The 15862-nt window shown below is 40.7% G+C and overlaps 1 protein-coding gene across 1 annotated transcript in view; it reads left to right on the forward strand.

The window, feature by feature from the left end:
- The window catches only part of LOC122560598 (ras-related C3 botulinum toxin substrate 1), a 15131-nt gene extending 6830 nt beyond the window's left edge, over positions 1-8301 (forward strand). The window contains exons 4-6 of the mRNA XM_043711392.1: positions 3104-3166; positions 4732-4891; positions 6479-8301. Coding sequence (XP_043567327.1) covers positions 3104-3166; positions 4732-4891; positions 6479-6609 — 354 coding nt within the window. The 3' untranslated portion in view covers positions 6610-8301. The remainder of the gene's footprint in view (positions 1-3103; positions 3167-4731; positions 4892-6478) is intronic.
- Positions 8302-15862: the final 7561 nt, after the last annotated feature.

Raw genomic sequence — 15862 nt, forward strand, 5'->3', positions numbered from 1 at the left:
CCTCCCCGCACCTTATCTCAGTCCCAACCCTCGAACTCAGCATCACCTTCCTAACCTGCAATCTTCTTCCTGACCCCCAGGAAGTCCCCACCCCCACTCCGGCCTATCACCCTCACCTTAACCTCCTTCCACCTATCGCATTCCCAACCCCCCTCCAAGTCCCTCCTCCCTACCTTTTATCTTAGCCTGCTTGGCACACCCTCCTCATTCCTGAAGAAGGGCTTATGCCCGAAACGTCGAATCTCCTGCTCCTTGGATGCTGCCTGACCTGCGCTTTTCCAGCAACACATTTTTCAGCTTCTTCTTCAATCTTTGCTGGTATAAGGTTGTAGGGTCTCTGTCTCTAGTGTCTGTACTTCACAACCTTTCTCTAACTGCACTTACCACCTCTTTTAATTATTGAGCTTCTACATTTGATCTAACCCATTTATTTGTGTCTTTGTCCACCCAGTTGATTCTGAGCATCCTTTGTCACACACATTTCAAAAGCTAATAATGTTCTCTCATCCACTTTCTTCAGAGTCCCAACTCTTGGAATTATGTAATGCAACACTCCATAGTGGTCAGCTGACTAGACGTTTCTTCAGTGTCATGCTTATGAACTTCCAGACTCTACTAAAGTCATTGGTTATGCTTATTGTCCTAACTAATCAACCAGAATTTAATTCTTGACCAAATTTGTTGTTCATTATCAATCACTTGAGGTGGTGGCCTAGTGGTCGTATCACTGGACTGTTAATCCAGAGACCGAGGTAATATTCTGGGGACCTGGGTTAGAATCCTGCCGTGGAAGATGGTGGAATTTGAATTCAAAAATCTGGAATGAAGCATCTAACGGTGACCATGAATCCCACTGTCGATTGTTGGAAACACCAATCTTATTCACTAATGTCCTTTGGAGAAGGAAACTGCCATCCTTACTTGGTCTGGCTTACATGTGACTCCAGATTCACAGCAATGTGATGGACTCTTAACTGCCCTCTGGACATTAGGGATGGGCAATAAATGTTGACCTAGCCAGTGACTTCCTCATCTAATAAATAAATAAATAAATAAACAAACAAACAAACAAATAACTTGCTACCTGTCTCTCAACGCTTCTAATTTTGACTTTTCCATTGCCATCTAGAAGCATAATGCTGGTCGTTTACCTCATTTACATTCATTCAAAAGACACTCACTGTGTCTTTTGACTATGCTTGTCATATTTTCGAGCTCTCTTTATTCTGTTATGTGTTGTCAACTACATACCTGAGATTTCACATTCTAAGACCTCTTATGAGACTGATGCATCTCTATGGTAAGTCTTCTTGCACCATTGTCTTTACCTTCTCTCCCATAATAAACAGCGTGGGTGATGGCAGAAACTCCTATATGAATCCCTTCTCAAACTGGAATTGGTTTGTATGCCTATTACTAACTCATCACAACCATTTCTGTATAGCTCTCTTATTAGTAACATAAGTTTGGATGCAAAGTGTGCAAGTGTCTTCCATAGAGCAATACGCTGGACAGTGTCAAGTGCTTTGGCACAATTTGTAAACATAAGACAAAGTTGTGCTTCCTGCTTATTTTCATATTACTCCATGAGGTTTATAAACAAATGCATCCATCAAGTGTATTATTTTCAGGAATGAAGCCAAATGGCTTCTCTGCCACAGGTGTACATCAATGATGACAAGTCGTTCTTTAGATGCATAACTAAGTAGAAGTACTCTGAAGAAATGCAGATTAACTGCAAATATTAAGATTAGCCTTGTGCGACAATATTAAGGCGTTTAAATTATGACTAGAAGTACGATAGAGTTATATTTAAAATGAAATTAAATATATTAACTGAAGTTTTATCCATTGAGAGGGCTTTGGTGTTAATGAAATGTCCAATATTGAGATAATACAAAATCAAACTAGCATGAATTCTTTTCAGAATTAAGACCAATGCCACATTTTACCAAAACTGATCATAACTCTTCACTGCATCCTACCTTTGCTGTGGACATGGGAGCCATTTAGCTTAGTGTTTAAATGTGGCAATTTTTCTTTCTGTGGCAATTGATCGTCACCTGTTTGTTTATTTCTATGGATCATCTTATCTTCAGATTAGGTACCTCGAGTTGACTCACAGAACCTTTCCCATTTGTTATTGGCATGAGGTGATTTCATGCTATGATGTTTCCTGGAATGATAATGCTCTTTCTGGTAATGGCTGTCTTTGTCACTGTGATGCCGTTTCTTTTTTTCTTCTTTTTTCCTGTGCTTTCTTTCATCAATGTCACAGCTTGCCTCAGATGCACCAAAAGGTTGTTGCCTGTGGAAGGGTATTGGCCAAATGGGACGAGATCAGTTTAGAATATCTGGTCAGTGCTGACAATTTATACTGAAGAGTAAGTTTCTGTGCTCAGCAACAAACATTGCCTCTGAATCGAAAAGTCATGAGTTCATGTTATCCTCCAGAGACTTGTGGCTTATATTGTGCAGTACTGAGGGAGTGTTACATTGTCAGAAGTGCTGCATTATGGGAAGGACAGTACTGGAGGACTATCACATTGTCACAGATGCAGTACTAATGCAGCACCATTGAGGGACAGTACTGAAGGAATATTGCATTCTTGGGCATAGTATTGACGTAGTGCCACACTGTGGTTGGTGCTGTACTGCAGGGGGTGCTCATTGTCAGAAGTGCAGTACTGAGGGGACACGAAACTTGGGGGGAGAGATTACTGAGGGAATAGCTCTCTGTGGGAATGGCGACAGAAGTAGGTAGAAGGTCCAAGAAGTCTCAACCTCTAAATCATTCTTCAACCTACTCGGACCAAGTAGTTAATCTTCCATTTTATTTGATAAGTATCTGACTTGAATTTATTGGGGGTGCAAATCTAGTGGGTTTAGAAGGAAAAGTGTTCATTGTCCTCTTGATTCTAATATAACTGACTTTATAAAATTGACTGCATTTATTCATATTCATGATCTTTAATTTTGTAGTAAGATTGTTTACATTAACCTTGCAACATTCTAAGTATCCTCAATTTTCAGGTTCTAAAAACAAATAATAGTATTATTGTTCTGTACCAGCTGTTAATATTTGTTTCTTGTTTCTTTGCAGGATGTGTTCCTAATCTGCTTCTCACTGGTGAGCCCAGCATCCTTTGAAAATGTTCGAGCCAAGGTAAGCTCAGCTTAAGGTAGAATAAAATTGGCTTTGTCGCAATCTTGGCACAGTTTCCATGATGCTGTTCAATTGATGCCACCACAGTTAACATGGGGCTTGTACTGGAGTCAGGAAGGGGCAAACTTAAAACATAATTACTCTGATTTGCCCATGGTGGCTTTGAAGTTTTGAACCATTCTGACTTTATGACCATCCATCAGTATGTGACTTCATGTCCTGTACTGGTCATAGTTGAGAAAGCTGTCCATAGAAAGAGTGCAAATAGTGCTTATGACAGCACATTGGAAATGCTTGGGGTTGGTGATCTGGATCCTGCCACTGGTTAGAGTAGACCTTTGAATTCTTGAGATCTAAATTAGATTCTGGCCCTGACTGGGTGAAAGTTTCTCTTTTAAGCAAGACAGATTTAAGTGAGTTTGCAGTGAAATTCCTGATGAGGGGCTTATGCTGAAATATTGACTCTCCTGCTTCTCAGATGCTGCCTGACCTGCATTTTCCCAGCGCCCCCCTTTTTGACTCTAAATGGGTTTGGTCCGCTTCAAAGTAGTTAACATCGTGTCAGGTGCTTCACTCTTTAATAATATCTTTGTATCTTGTTGGGGCCCGAGGGTGTAGGACTGTTGAAACTTAATTTTAAAAGGGCAGTGATAATGTTAAATTGTACTTCAAGTGTCAGAATGGATTTACAAAAGGGAAATCATACTTGATAAATCTGGTGATTTCAAGGCTGTAACTAAGAGTTGATTAGCCAGTTGATGAGGCTTACTTGGACTTTAGGAATGCTTTCAATTAAGTCTCACAACATTAGATGTAACATTAAAGTACTTGGGATTGGGGTAGACATGGATAGAAAACTGGTTAGCAGACAGGAAATAAGGAGTAAATGTGTCATCCTGCCAGTTGTAGCTAGTGACTAATGGGGTACTTTGGGGATCCTTGCTTGGACCCAGCAATTCTCAATAAATATAAATGATTTAGATGAAGGAAGTAAATGTAATATCTTTCAGGTTTGCTGGTCACACATTTAGGTGGGAGTGTAAACTTTGAGGAGCTTGCTGAGATGCATCAGTGTGACTTAGAAAAGTTGAGTGAAAGGGCAAATGCATGGCAAATTAGGCATAATGAGTATAAATGTGACGTTATCCACTTCAGTAGCAAAACCAAAAAAGCAGGTTATTATCTGAATGACAGTAGATTAGGAAAGAGGAAAGTATGACAAGACCTGGGTGTACATTTTTGTTTCAACGTTTATTTTCATTACTGAGTTGGATGATTCACATGATCATGTTGAATGGTTGAGCAGGCTTGAAGGACTGAATGACCTACTCCTCCCATGTTCTATGCTTCTAAAGATGTAGCACTCAATGAGTATTTAGATTTCTGTACCTCAGGGTATTGGGTACTCAGCCCTTGAGCATGTTCAAGGGATATAGGAATAGGATGGAAATGCTGAGTTGAAGTAAAAGGTCAGCTATGATCTCACTGAATGGCAGAGGAGTCTCAAGGGCTGTGAGGTTTAGTCCTGCTCCTTTCTCTTACAAAGAGTCTGTTTATCTTCCTAGTGGTATCCGGAAGTAAGGCATCATTGTCCGAATACTCCCATCATTCTGGTGGGCACCAAACTTGATCTGCGGGATGACAAGGACACGATTGAAAAGCTGAGGGAAAAGAAACTGACTCCTATCACGTACCCTCAGGGCCTTGCCATGGCGAAAGAAATTGGTATGAATTTCCTTCCTGGTCCCTGTTAACATTAACTGCATCTGTGTGTTAATCTGGGTTCTACCTGCTTATGAAAATGTGACTGATCACCAATGTGGGTTTTATAATCAGCATGGCTGGGACTTTTTTCTTTGGAGTATAGGAGCTGAGAGGTGACCTTATCCAAGGCCGTTATGGTTTTTTAAACATTATAAGGTGAATAGCCAAGGTATTTTCCCTAGTAGAGAGCACAGGTTTAAGATGAGGGGAAAAGATTTATGGGAAAGGTTTAGAGGTATATGGGCCAAATGCAGGCCAGTGGGGCTCGTTTTCTTTAGGAAAATTGGTTGGCATAGATGAGTTGGGCCAAGGGCCTTTTTCCATGCTGAGTCTGCCTGCCCCTGGCTTTTTAAAAAAAAATCATTGGCTGGAGCTCACTTCACCCCACTTTCAGTAAAATTTAATCTCGCTAATTTTTGATTTTAAGGCAGCATCAATGTCTGTACTTTTTAAAACCTATTTTCCAATCACCCTGTTCAGAGGTGTTATTACACACCTCTGGAACCGATGAGGCTTGAACCTGGGCCTCCTGGCTTAAAGGTGGGGATATTACTGCACCATAAGAGCCCAAAGTAAACACAGCAAATCTCAAGCTGCCCCAACTTGGAGACATCCACCTGGGGTACAGCTCCTGTGACTTTGGGTAGTGGTGGTAATCAAATCCATAACTCGGTAGAGACAGAACCTTATATCCAATTCCTCTGTGCTCGACCACGCTACCATAGAATTTCTGTAATCACTCAAACGCTAGATACTAATCAGCTGTGATTAATCAGTAAGTGTGTGTGTGTGTCTCTCTCTCTCTCTCTCTCTCTTTCCTTGGAACAGGATGATTGTTCTAATGGCAAGAAGCTCTGTAGGCAACCTGTGGTACACTAGCTGCTACAGCTTTCTGGTTGCCCAGGAAACACTCCTGCGCTTGCTGCCTGCAACTGGAACATCAGAAGAATTGAGAATCTGTTTGGCCACTTTATGCCATGCCTTCTGTGGCTTTCAGGTCTTAAGTTGTGACTTAAATCCAGATCTGCTGGCCCAGATGTAGGCGACTAATACTGCACCACAATGTTTCCTACACAAACTGTCTATTATAAAGATATTGCAGTCCATTTGCACATACAGCACTGTTGTAAAGGGCTTTGGTGGTCTTAACTGAAATCGGCACACTGAATAGTGAATACAATTGCACGTAGATGTAGAATCACAGCAGAAGTAATTTAGCCCATGGTGTCCAAGTCAGCTGTCCAATTAGCGCGCGCTCTCCACTTTTTTTTCCTTTTTCCCCAAAGAATTTATGCTTTTCAAATAATCTATCTAATTCTGTTTTGAAAGCTGCTGTTGAATCTTTTGGGTCTTTCCTAATTAGTTGTGGAAGGCGAAAGATTGAGCCATGGTTCACGATCACCACTCAGTGTGGGGGTCTGTTTTGATTTTTCAAAAGGCGGTATATGAGATTTATACAGACATAAGCACCACTGGCTCACTTGAAGACCAGCTTTTCATTTTAATGCTGTAGTCCCACTAATAGTTGTTCCACCACTTGTTCCACAGGCTCAGTGAAGTACTTGGAATGTTCAGCACTAACTCAGCGAGGTCTTAAGACCGTGTTCGATGAAGCAATCAGAGCGGTTCTCTGTCCTATCCCTGTAAAGAAGAAGAAGAGAAGATGTTTCCTTTTTTAAATCAATCGTTTCCACCAGTTTACCAGGTCCACAGAGCATCGATTCAAATATGCCAATATTTTTTCCCTGTTGTGATTACTTTCCTTTTTCCTTAGAGTCCCTCTGTGCAGTGCTATTGGAACGCATCTACTGTTTAATTTTTTAGATATTTAATGTAACAGAAGAGTATCAGTTATAGGTTCTATTGGTTTTCTGTCCCCTATCTACATTCCCAGCCTACTGCCTGTTTACACTCCTCAATTGTATTTAAGTTGCCAAATTATCCAATGTAACTAAAGATATCTGTTGCACTACAAACACTAAATGCATAGAAGGAACTGCCTGTTTCTATCTGGTACTGTTTACACCTTTCCAGAACTCTTAACCAAGCAATTAATGCTGACCTACTCCTAGCTGTCCCAGAGCAGCTAAAACTAATCTGTCAATAGTTTAAACTGCAGGGGGTGAGCTGGGTTTAACATGTGGTATTGGAATGGTTACAGACATATGATTGTCACATCTCTGAAGATATCACAGAATTTGTACAGTTCAAATGCTAAAAGTGCTTTAGTTGGCCGTGTTTATTAATTATATTACTGTTTATCACATTACCTTGCTAGTTCAAAGATGACACAGATGCTTTATTGATGCAAACGGTAATTACAGTGAGTTAATGTCTGCTGCTACATATTTAAACTTAAAAACAAAAGTCTAAGAAAATTGGTAGTAAAATCAGTATGTGCTTCCATTTGAGAGCGCTGCGGTTAACAATTGGCATTGAATTGGGAGTTTCAGTATTCTCTGGTATAGACTAAATGAGTGGGGGGGAACACTATCTTTGAAGAACCTTTGTGCTGGTTTTCCTGAATCGTTGCATGTTTTTAAAATATGGATGCAACAACAGATGGAATTGAATGTTGGTGTGGTGAGAGTAAATACACAAGCTTTGGGTAAAGAGGAGCTGGCCTTATTGAAGGCATTAACTGAGGCCTAACAAACATTACTGATTTATATCTTAATGGGATTCATATGACAACATGCATTTTGTATGTTTCTAAAATGGTTATACGCAACTGTGACTAGAAAGGTTTTTGTTTAAGTCACAAAATTTAAGTCATTTAATGGTCACATTGGAAGTACTAATGCCTCAGATTTGAATGCAACAAGTGTTATTTCATAATCTGGAACATAATAAGGTTGATATTGCTAACTTTAGTTATAAAACTTGATTATGTAGAAAATGCTTAACGTCAGTAAAAAAGCAATTTTATTGCCTCTTTTTATCCCTCCATGTTTTAATCAGCATGACTACAGATCACACAAATCCTTTCTCACCTGTGGTTAATTTCAATTTTGGGAAGCCTTAAAACCAAATAGACCAAGTCTTGCACGGAGCCATTAACCCCTCACCTATCCTAGTGCTCTGTTTAATTCTACCATAGACGCCTTATCTAAAATGTACATAATCCCAATGTATTTTCTACTTAATTTTTCTAATGGTTATGTTCTATGCATGTTGCTCATCTATTTGGGAACAGTGAAATCCAACAGGGAAGGACTGTTAACAGAAACAGATGAATCTGCTTTTTTTAAAAGAAAAAGAACAAGTGTTAAAATGTTGGAGAAAGAGGAACTGCTTGCTTGCATTCATAATTATTCTATATGTTTACTGTGTGATTTGAATAAACAGTGAATACTCTGTTTAGAGATCTACATCTGACTGCACAATCGGTCAGTGCCTCTGTTTACTGATCCAGCATGCAATGGGTTAACACTGTGGGTTGAGTGTTTCTTTCCCTCCTCATCTGATTTTACACTAGGGTTTATTTAAGGGTATGCATTAGGGATTAGATTAGATTACTTAGTGTGGAAACAGGCCCTTCGGCCCAACAAGTCCACACCGGCCCGCCGAAGTGTAACCCACCCATACCCCTACATTTACCCCTTACCTAACACTACGGGCAATTTAGCATGGCCAATTCACCTGACCTGCACATCTTTGGACTGTGGGAGGAAACCGGAGCACCCAGAGGAAACCCATGCAGACACGGGGAGAACGTGCAAACTCCACACAGACAGTTGCCTGAGGTGGGAATTGAATCCGGATCTCTGGCGTTGAGAGGCAGCAATGCTAACCACTGTGCCACCGCGCCGCCCACAATGTGGTACAATGCACTTAGAGCTGGGGTGTTTTTTTTTAAATCTCTTGTTGATTGAAATAAGCAAATGAAGGGGAAGACAAATGGCCTACGTGTCATACAAGCCAGCATGTTTTGTTAAAGGTGAATATTGCTCCTATTCCAGAACTTTAATTGAAGATTAGTGTGAACTCAACTAATCTGCAATTGAGGAAAACACTATTGGATAAACTCAGAAGATCTGGCAGCATCTCTGGAGAGAGAAAGACTTCATCAGAAAAAGAGTCTGATATGATGACTTCAGAACTGCTGAATTTCCCCAACATTCCTGTTTCAGATCTCCAGCATCTGCAGTTTTTTTGCCTATATTACAGTTTAGGCAGCAGTCAGACTGGTGTAAACTAGGTATCTCATTCCTTAATTTTGAAGAGCTAGTTAATAGGTGAAAGAGACAAACCTGTTTCTCTCCAAAGCAATACTATCACACCCTCTAAAACTTCTCAGTGGTTAGTGGTTACATTTTGTGAATGAGCCATCCAAGCAGTGCATAGCTTTTGGTAGTACTGATCTTTAAGTTCTCAATCCATCACAGTTCAAACTTTGGTTTGGAAGAGTTTTTTAAAAAAAACTGATCAGCTGCCCTGGGTTGAATGCTCTGACTAACCAATTACCTCAATACTTTTGCAATCCATGTAGGTAACACTGTACAATTTCAAAAATGCTGGAGAAACTGAACTGGTCTGCCAGCATCTGTGGAGAGAAAGAATGGACATTGAGTCCAGTATGACTGGAAGGGGGTTAGGAATTTTTTTTAACATTAGACAGGTGGTGGAGGAGGGATGAAGGGAACAGTGTGTGCACACTGCAAAATGGTGGTGAAACAAAAATGTACAATAATTGATCACTGTCTTTTCTAATGCTTTGACTAACGCAAAGTAAAAGAAAACATTTATTTAGTGCCTCATCAAAACATCTGCAAGCTCTCGCAATACTTTAGTCCACTGTCTGAGAGAGGTAAAGGGTTATTTATGCCATTTATTTTCAGATTCGAGGAACTTTTCATTGCTGTGTTGTGATTTTCCACAGCATCTGATTGCACTGTACCCTTTCTACCCCTTTACAAACATCAGGAAAAGCTGAATAGGGCTATGATTGCTGTTATGGCCATGCATACATTTTAAGTGAAGAATCAGTTTAGCTAACATTATCCTTGAAGTCAATACTTGTGGGAAAGGGACAAATCCATCAAACATTTTTGAACCTAGTGGATTGTGTGATGTACATTGTTACATTAGCTGGTGTAGAAACAATTTTTTTTGTATGTGCTAGAATGTTTGGAACAGACCTTAAGATACATTTTAAATATTTAAAGAAATTGCTATTGCTAAGTAACAATTTGTTAAATGTGTCTCACCCTGAGGGTAATTACTTAGATTTATTATAACGTTGCATGGCTTTTCTTTTGCTTCCTCTAAGACTATAATTCTTAAGTAATATTACTCATAAATGTTAAATGACTAAATATTTCAAACATGCCAATAGTAGAGAATACAGTATTGAGTGTTATCTAGAATATGCTCCGAGGTGCAAGCTGATTTCACTGTTTTAAAAGTGAGTTGGTCAGGTACTTGCTAAGGAACTTTTGCAGTTAGGGACAAAAACAGTAGAGGAATATACATATTTTTTTTCAAGGAATCAGCGCAAGCTTGACTGGCCGCCTTGTGTGCAGTAAAGTTTTGATATGCAACACATTGTTACAATGAACTGATACAGGCACAGGAAAGAGTAGTGTTTATGCTCATGAAACCTCTTAGCTGTAAGTAGTAAGATCTCTTATTGGTAGGATGAGAAAGTTGAAATAAAATGAGAAATGGAAATGCAAAAAAAAGTATGTTGAAGCAGAAGCACTGACCACCAGTCTGCTGAGGCGTATCCATAAACATCAGCCAAATCAGTGATGGAACAATATGGAATACAGTTTGCTTGTCTAATAGAATCTTCACCTTTCAAATGTGTGTTATCTAGTGTATGCCAGAGGAGCCTTTTGTAATGATCACACCTGCTGTTATACTTATTTCATATGACAGTGTTTAATTATCTTATGCTTAAAAACCCACAATATGCATCATGCATTCACATTGGACACCCAGATTTCTGTAGATGTGTCTACAGTGCTTGCTGTGGTGCAAATGGCATAATGAAAAGAAGCAATCAAATTCTTCCTCATAGCACCTCATTGGCCTTGCAAACCAAGGCTTTTAGATATCTTAGCTACATCAATCCATAATTTGACAGGCCACAGAGATTTCCACAGTAAGGTGGAATAAACATTTGTGGATGTTCTGATTAGTCATTACAGTTTTCATAATTAAGACATGTATTGCTAAAGATTGTACAGTTTATTGGGCTCATTTTAAATTGTCAAGTTTTTCTTATTCACCAATATTTATTTAGTAAACAGGTGGAGGGTATATTAGGGGAAAGGTAGTTGTGAAGCTCTACTCAAAAGTTGTTTACCAATGTTGTTTCTAACTTTGCATAAGTATACAAATTAGGAGGCCCCTTGAAACTGATGTCCCAGTCAATAAGATCATAACTGATCTGATGATTCCACATCCCTACCTACAGCCCTTTATTATCAGGAATCTATCTACCGTAAAGCATTCAAAGACGGCTTTATCTTTTGATAAAGAGAATTCCAAAAACTTTCCAGCTCCTGTGAGAAGGAAAAATGTTGTGTTTTTTAATATAGGTATTTTTATTGAAAAAAAATTTTTAAACCTTTTTTACAAAATTACAATGTAATACAAACAAGTATAAATACTAATATACAATTAAATATATAAAAAGAGGAAGAAAAACCAACTAACTAATCTATCCTACAAACAACCAAAACATAAAATAGGATATCATACATTACTAGTGAAATAACAGAAAACATTGTGTTTTAAGCTACCTGTGTTTTTGTGCGCTCATAATTAGCCCATATTATTCTAGCCTTCTCTGTTCATTTAGTCGTACTACCTATTCCTTCCTGTCGCAGTATATTTATCATTTCCTATATTAGTTTTTCTCTCGCGTTGTCTCTATTCTGATGCATCACTTCGCCCCAAATTTGACCCATTTCCTAAGTTTACTACCAGTTTAAGATGGTATATTAGTTTAATGTGTTTATTTCTAAGAAATTACATTACCCCATCAACCATCTTCCAGAATCTATGGAAAATTTTTATTCCCCTTTGGGTTAAAGGCCCAAGTCAAGCAAGTGTCGTAGAGGTGTACAGCACAGAAACAGACCCTTCAGTCCAACCCGTCTATGCTAACCAGATATCCTAAATTTAGTGCCATTTGCCAGCGTTTTCACCCACATACCTCTAAACCCTTCCTTTACATCTAACCATCCAGATGCTTTATAAATGTTGTAATTGTACCAGCCTCCACCACTTACTCGAGTAGCTCATTTTATATACACACACCATCCTCTCCCTGAAAAAGTTGCCCCTTAGATCCCCTTTAAATCCTTCCACCCTCCCCTTATATCTATGCCTTCCACGTAACAAGCCGCTATGTTGACAGTAAAATGCAGTTTACTGTATAATTCCTTCGAGAAGAAACTCCGGAATCAGGTGAAGAGGCATCCATTTAATCTATGGCAATTAGATTGGAAATAACAGCATTTGACAACGAGATTTATATTTTATAATCTCTAAAATTTAGGAAGCAGACAGATGAGAAGCTGGAATCAGAACCGATCAAGAAATAGCTATTTCGGATTCACTGCGGTGGCCACACTGGTACATGTGGCTACTTTGTATATTGAATATTATGAAACTCCATAACTTGTACTCTGAGGCATTAGCCGTTTTTTTTAAAAAGTTAGTCAGGTTTCAACACAAACAACAATTATTGCTGTGGTAGCCATGGGAGTGAGATTAGTCACAGCAACACTAGTTAACAAAACAAAATGCTGAAGGCTTTCAACCTGAACTTGGGGCCTCAAAATGTTGCAATACTATGCAATTCTCATTAATAAAGTAATGTAATTTACTCCTGCCACCTGTGCAAGGTTAGGTCGGCATCGTATCACCAAAAACTGTCCAATATAGGCTAGATCCCTGCAAGTGCACACATCAAGTCAGTGTGGCCTTCACTATTCCATGTATAGTAATGGAATTTTAAGTCAAAAAAGTACTTATTGGGGGGGGGGGGGGGGTCTCTCTCAAGTTGGTGCATCAATTTTACACAAAATAATACCAATTAGAGTCACAGATGTATAGCAAACAGACTCTTCGGTCCAAATCGTCTATGTCAACCAGATATCCTAACCTAATCTAGTCCCATTTGCCAGCACTTGGCCCATATCCCTCCAAACCCTGCCTAATCATATACCCATCCAGACGCCTTTTAAAAGCTGTGATTGTCTCAGCCTCCACCACTTCCTCTGGCAGCTCATTCCATACACGCACCACTCTGCGTGAAAAAGTTGCTCATTAGGTCCCTTTTATATCTTTCCCCTCTCACCCTAAACCTATACCCTCTAGTTCTGGACTCCCCCACCACAGGGAAGAGACCTTATCTATTTATCCTCTCCACGATTTCATAAAGCTCTGAAGCCTCATGAGCCTCCGACGCTCCAGGGAAAACAGCCCCAGCCTATTCATCCTCTCCCTGTAGCTCAAATCTTCCAAACCAGGCAACATCCCTCTCAAGTTTCACAACATCCTTCCGGTAGGAAGACCAGAATTGCATGCAATATTCCAAACATGTCCTGTACAGCAGCAACACAACTTCCAAACTCCTATACACAATAGTCTGATCAACAAAGGAAAGCATACCAAAAGCCTTCTTCACTATTCTTTCTATCTGCAACTCTACTTTCAAGGATCTATGAACCTGCACGCCAAAGTCTCTTTGTTCAGCAACACTCCCCACAATCTTGCCATTAAGTGTATAAGTCCTGCTAAGATTTGCTTTCCCAAAATGCAGCACCTCACATTTATCTAAATTAAATTCCATCTGCCACTGTTCAGCCCAATGGCCCATCTGGTCAAGATCCCGTTGTATTCTGAGGTAACCTTCTTCACTGTCCACTACATCCCCAATTTTGGTGTCATCTGCAAACTTACTAACTATACTTCCTATGTTCACATCCAAATCATTAGTTTAAATGACAAAAGTAGTGGACCCAGCACCAATCTTTGTGGCACACCACTAGTCACAGGGCTCCAGTCAGAAAAGCAACCCTCCACCACTACCCTCTGTCTTCTACCCTTCGAGCCAGTTTTGAGCAAATGGCTAGCTCTCCCTGTATTCCATGAGATCTAACCTTGCTAACCAGTCTGCCATGAGGAACCTTGTTGAACACCTTACCATATAGATCACGTCCACCTCATCAATCCTCTTTGTTACTTCTTCAAAAAACTCAATTAAGTTTGTGAGACATGATTTCCTACGCATAAAACCATGGTGACTATCCCTAATCAGTCCTTGCCTTTCCAAATACATGTAAATCCTGTCCCTCAGGATTCCCTCCAAAAAGTTGCCCACCACTGATGTCAGGATCACCAGTCTATAGTTCTCTGACTTTTGCTTACCACCTATAGAGTCATAGAGATGTACAGCATGGAAACAGACCTTTCGGTCCAACCAGTCTATGCCGACCAGATATCCCAACGCAATCTAGTCCCACCTGCCAGCACCCGGCCCATATCCCTCCAAACCCTTCCTATTCATATACCCATCCAAATGCCTCTTAAATGTTGCAATTATACCAGCCTCCATCACATCCTCTGGCAGCTCATTCCATACACGTACTACCCTCTGCGTGAAAACGTTGCCCCTTAGGTCTCTTTTATATCTTTCCCCTCTCACCCTAAACCTATGCCCTCTAGTTCTGGACTCCCCGATCCCAGGGAAAAGACTTTGTCTATTTATCCTATCTATGCCCCTCATAATTTCGTAAATCTCTATAAGGTTACCCCTCAGCCTCTGACGTCTAGGGAAAACAGCCCCAGCCTGTTCAGCCTCTCCCTATAGCTCAGATCCTCCAACCCTGGCAACAGCCTTGTAAATCTTTTCTGAACCCTTTCAAGTTTCACAACATCTTTCCGATAGGAAGGAGACCAGAATTACATGCAATATTCCAACAGTGGCCTAACCAATGTCCTGTACAGCCGCAACATGACCTCCCAACTCCTGTACTCAATACTCTGACCAATAAAGGAAAGCATACCAAACGCTTTCTTCACTATCCTATCCTTTCTTAAATAGTGGCAACATATTAGTTAACCTCCACTCTTCCTGCACCTCACCTGTGACTAGCGATGATACAAATATCTTAGCAAGAGGCCCAGCAATCACTTCCATCCCCCATCACGAAGGCCTCCAAGCCCTCTGCTTCTTCCTCTCCTGCCGACCCAACCAGTACCCTTCCACTGACACCCTCCTTCGACTGACTGAACTGGTCCTCACTCTGAACAACCTCTTTCCAATCCTCCCACTTCCTCCAAACCAAAGGAGTAGCCATGGGCACCCACATGGGCCCCAGCTATGTCCGCCTCTTCGTAGGATATGTGGAACAGTCCATCTTCCGCAGCTACACTGACACCACCCCCCCACCTTCTCCTCCGCCTACATCAATGATTGTATTGATGCTACCTCGTGCTCCCATGAGGAGGTTGAACAGTTCATCCACTTTACTAACACCTTCCACCCCGACCTCAAATTTACCTGGACCGTCTCAGACTCCTCCCTCCCCTTCCTAGACCTCTCCATTTCTATCTCGGGCGGGCGACTCAACACAGACATTTACTACAAACCAACCGACTCCCACAGCTACCTAGATTACACCTCCTCCCACCCTGCCCCCTGTAAAAACGCCATCCCATATTCCCAATTCCTTCGCCTCCACTGCATCTGCTCCCAGGAGGACCAATTCAACTACTGAACAACCCAAATGGCCTTCTTCAAAGACCACAATTTTACCTCCAACGTGGTCAACGATGCCCTACACCGCATCTCCTCCACTGCCTGCACCTCTGCCCTTGAACCCCGCCCCTCCAATTGCCACCAGGACAGAACCCCACTGGTCCTCACCTTCCACCCCACCAACCTCCGGATACATCGTATCATCCTCC

This window comes from Chiloscyllium plagiosum, chromosome 21, assembly GCF_004010195.1.
Source record: "Chiloscyllium plagiosum isolate BGI_BamShark_2017 chromosome 21, ASM401019v2, whole genome shotgun sequence".
Classification (NCBI taxonomy): domain Eukaryota; kingdom Metazoa; phylum Chordata; class Chondrichthyes; order Orectolobiformes; family Hemiscylliidae; genus Chiloscyllium; species Chiloscyllium plagiosum.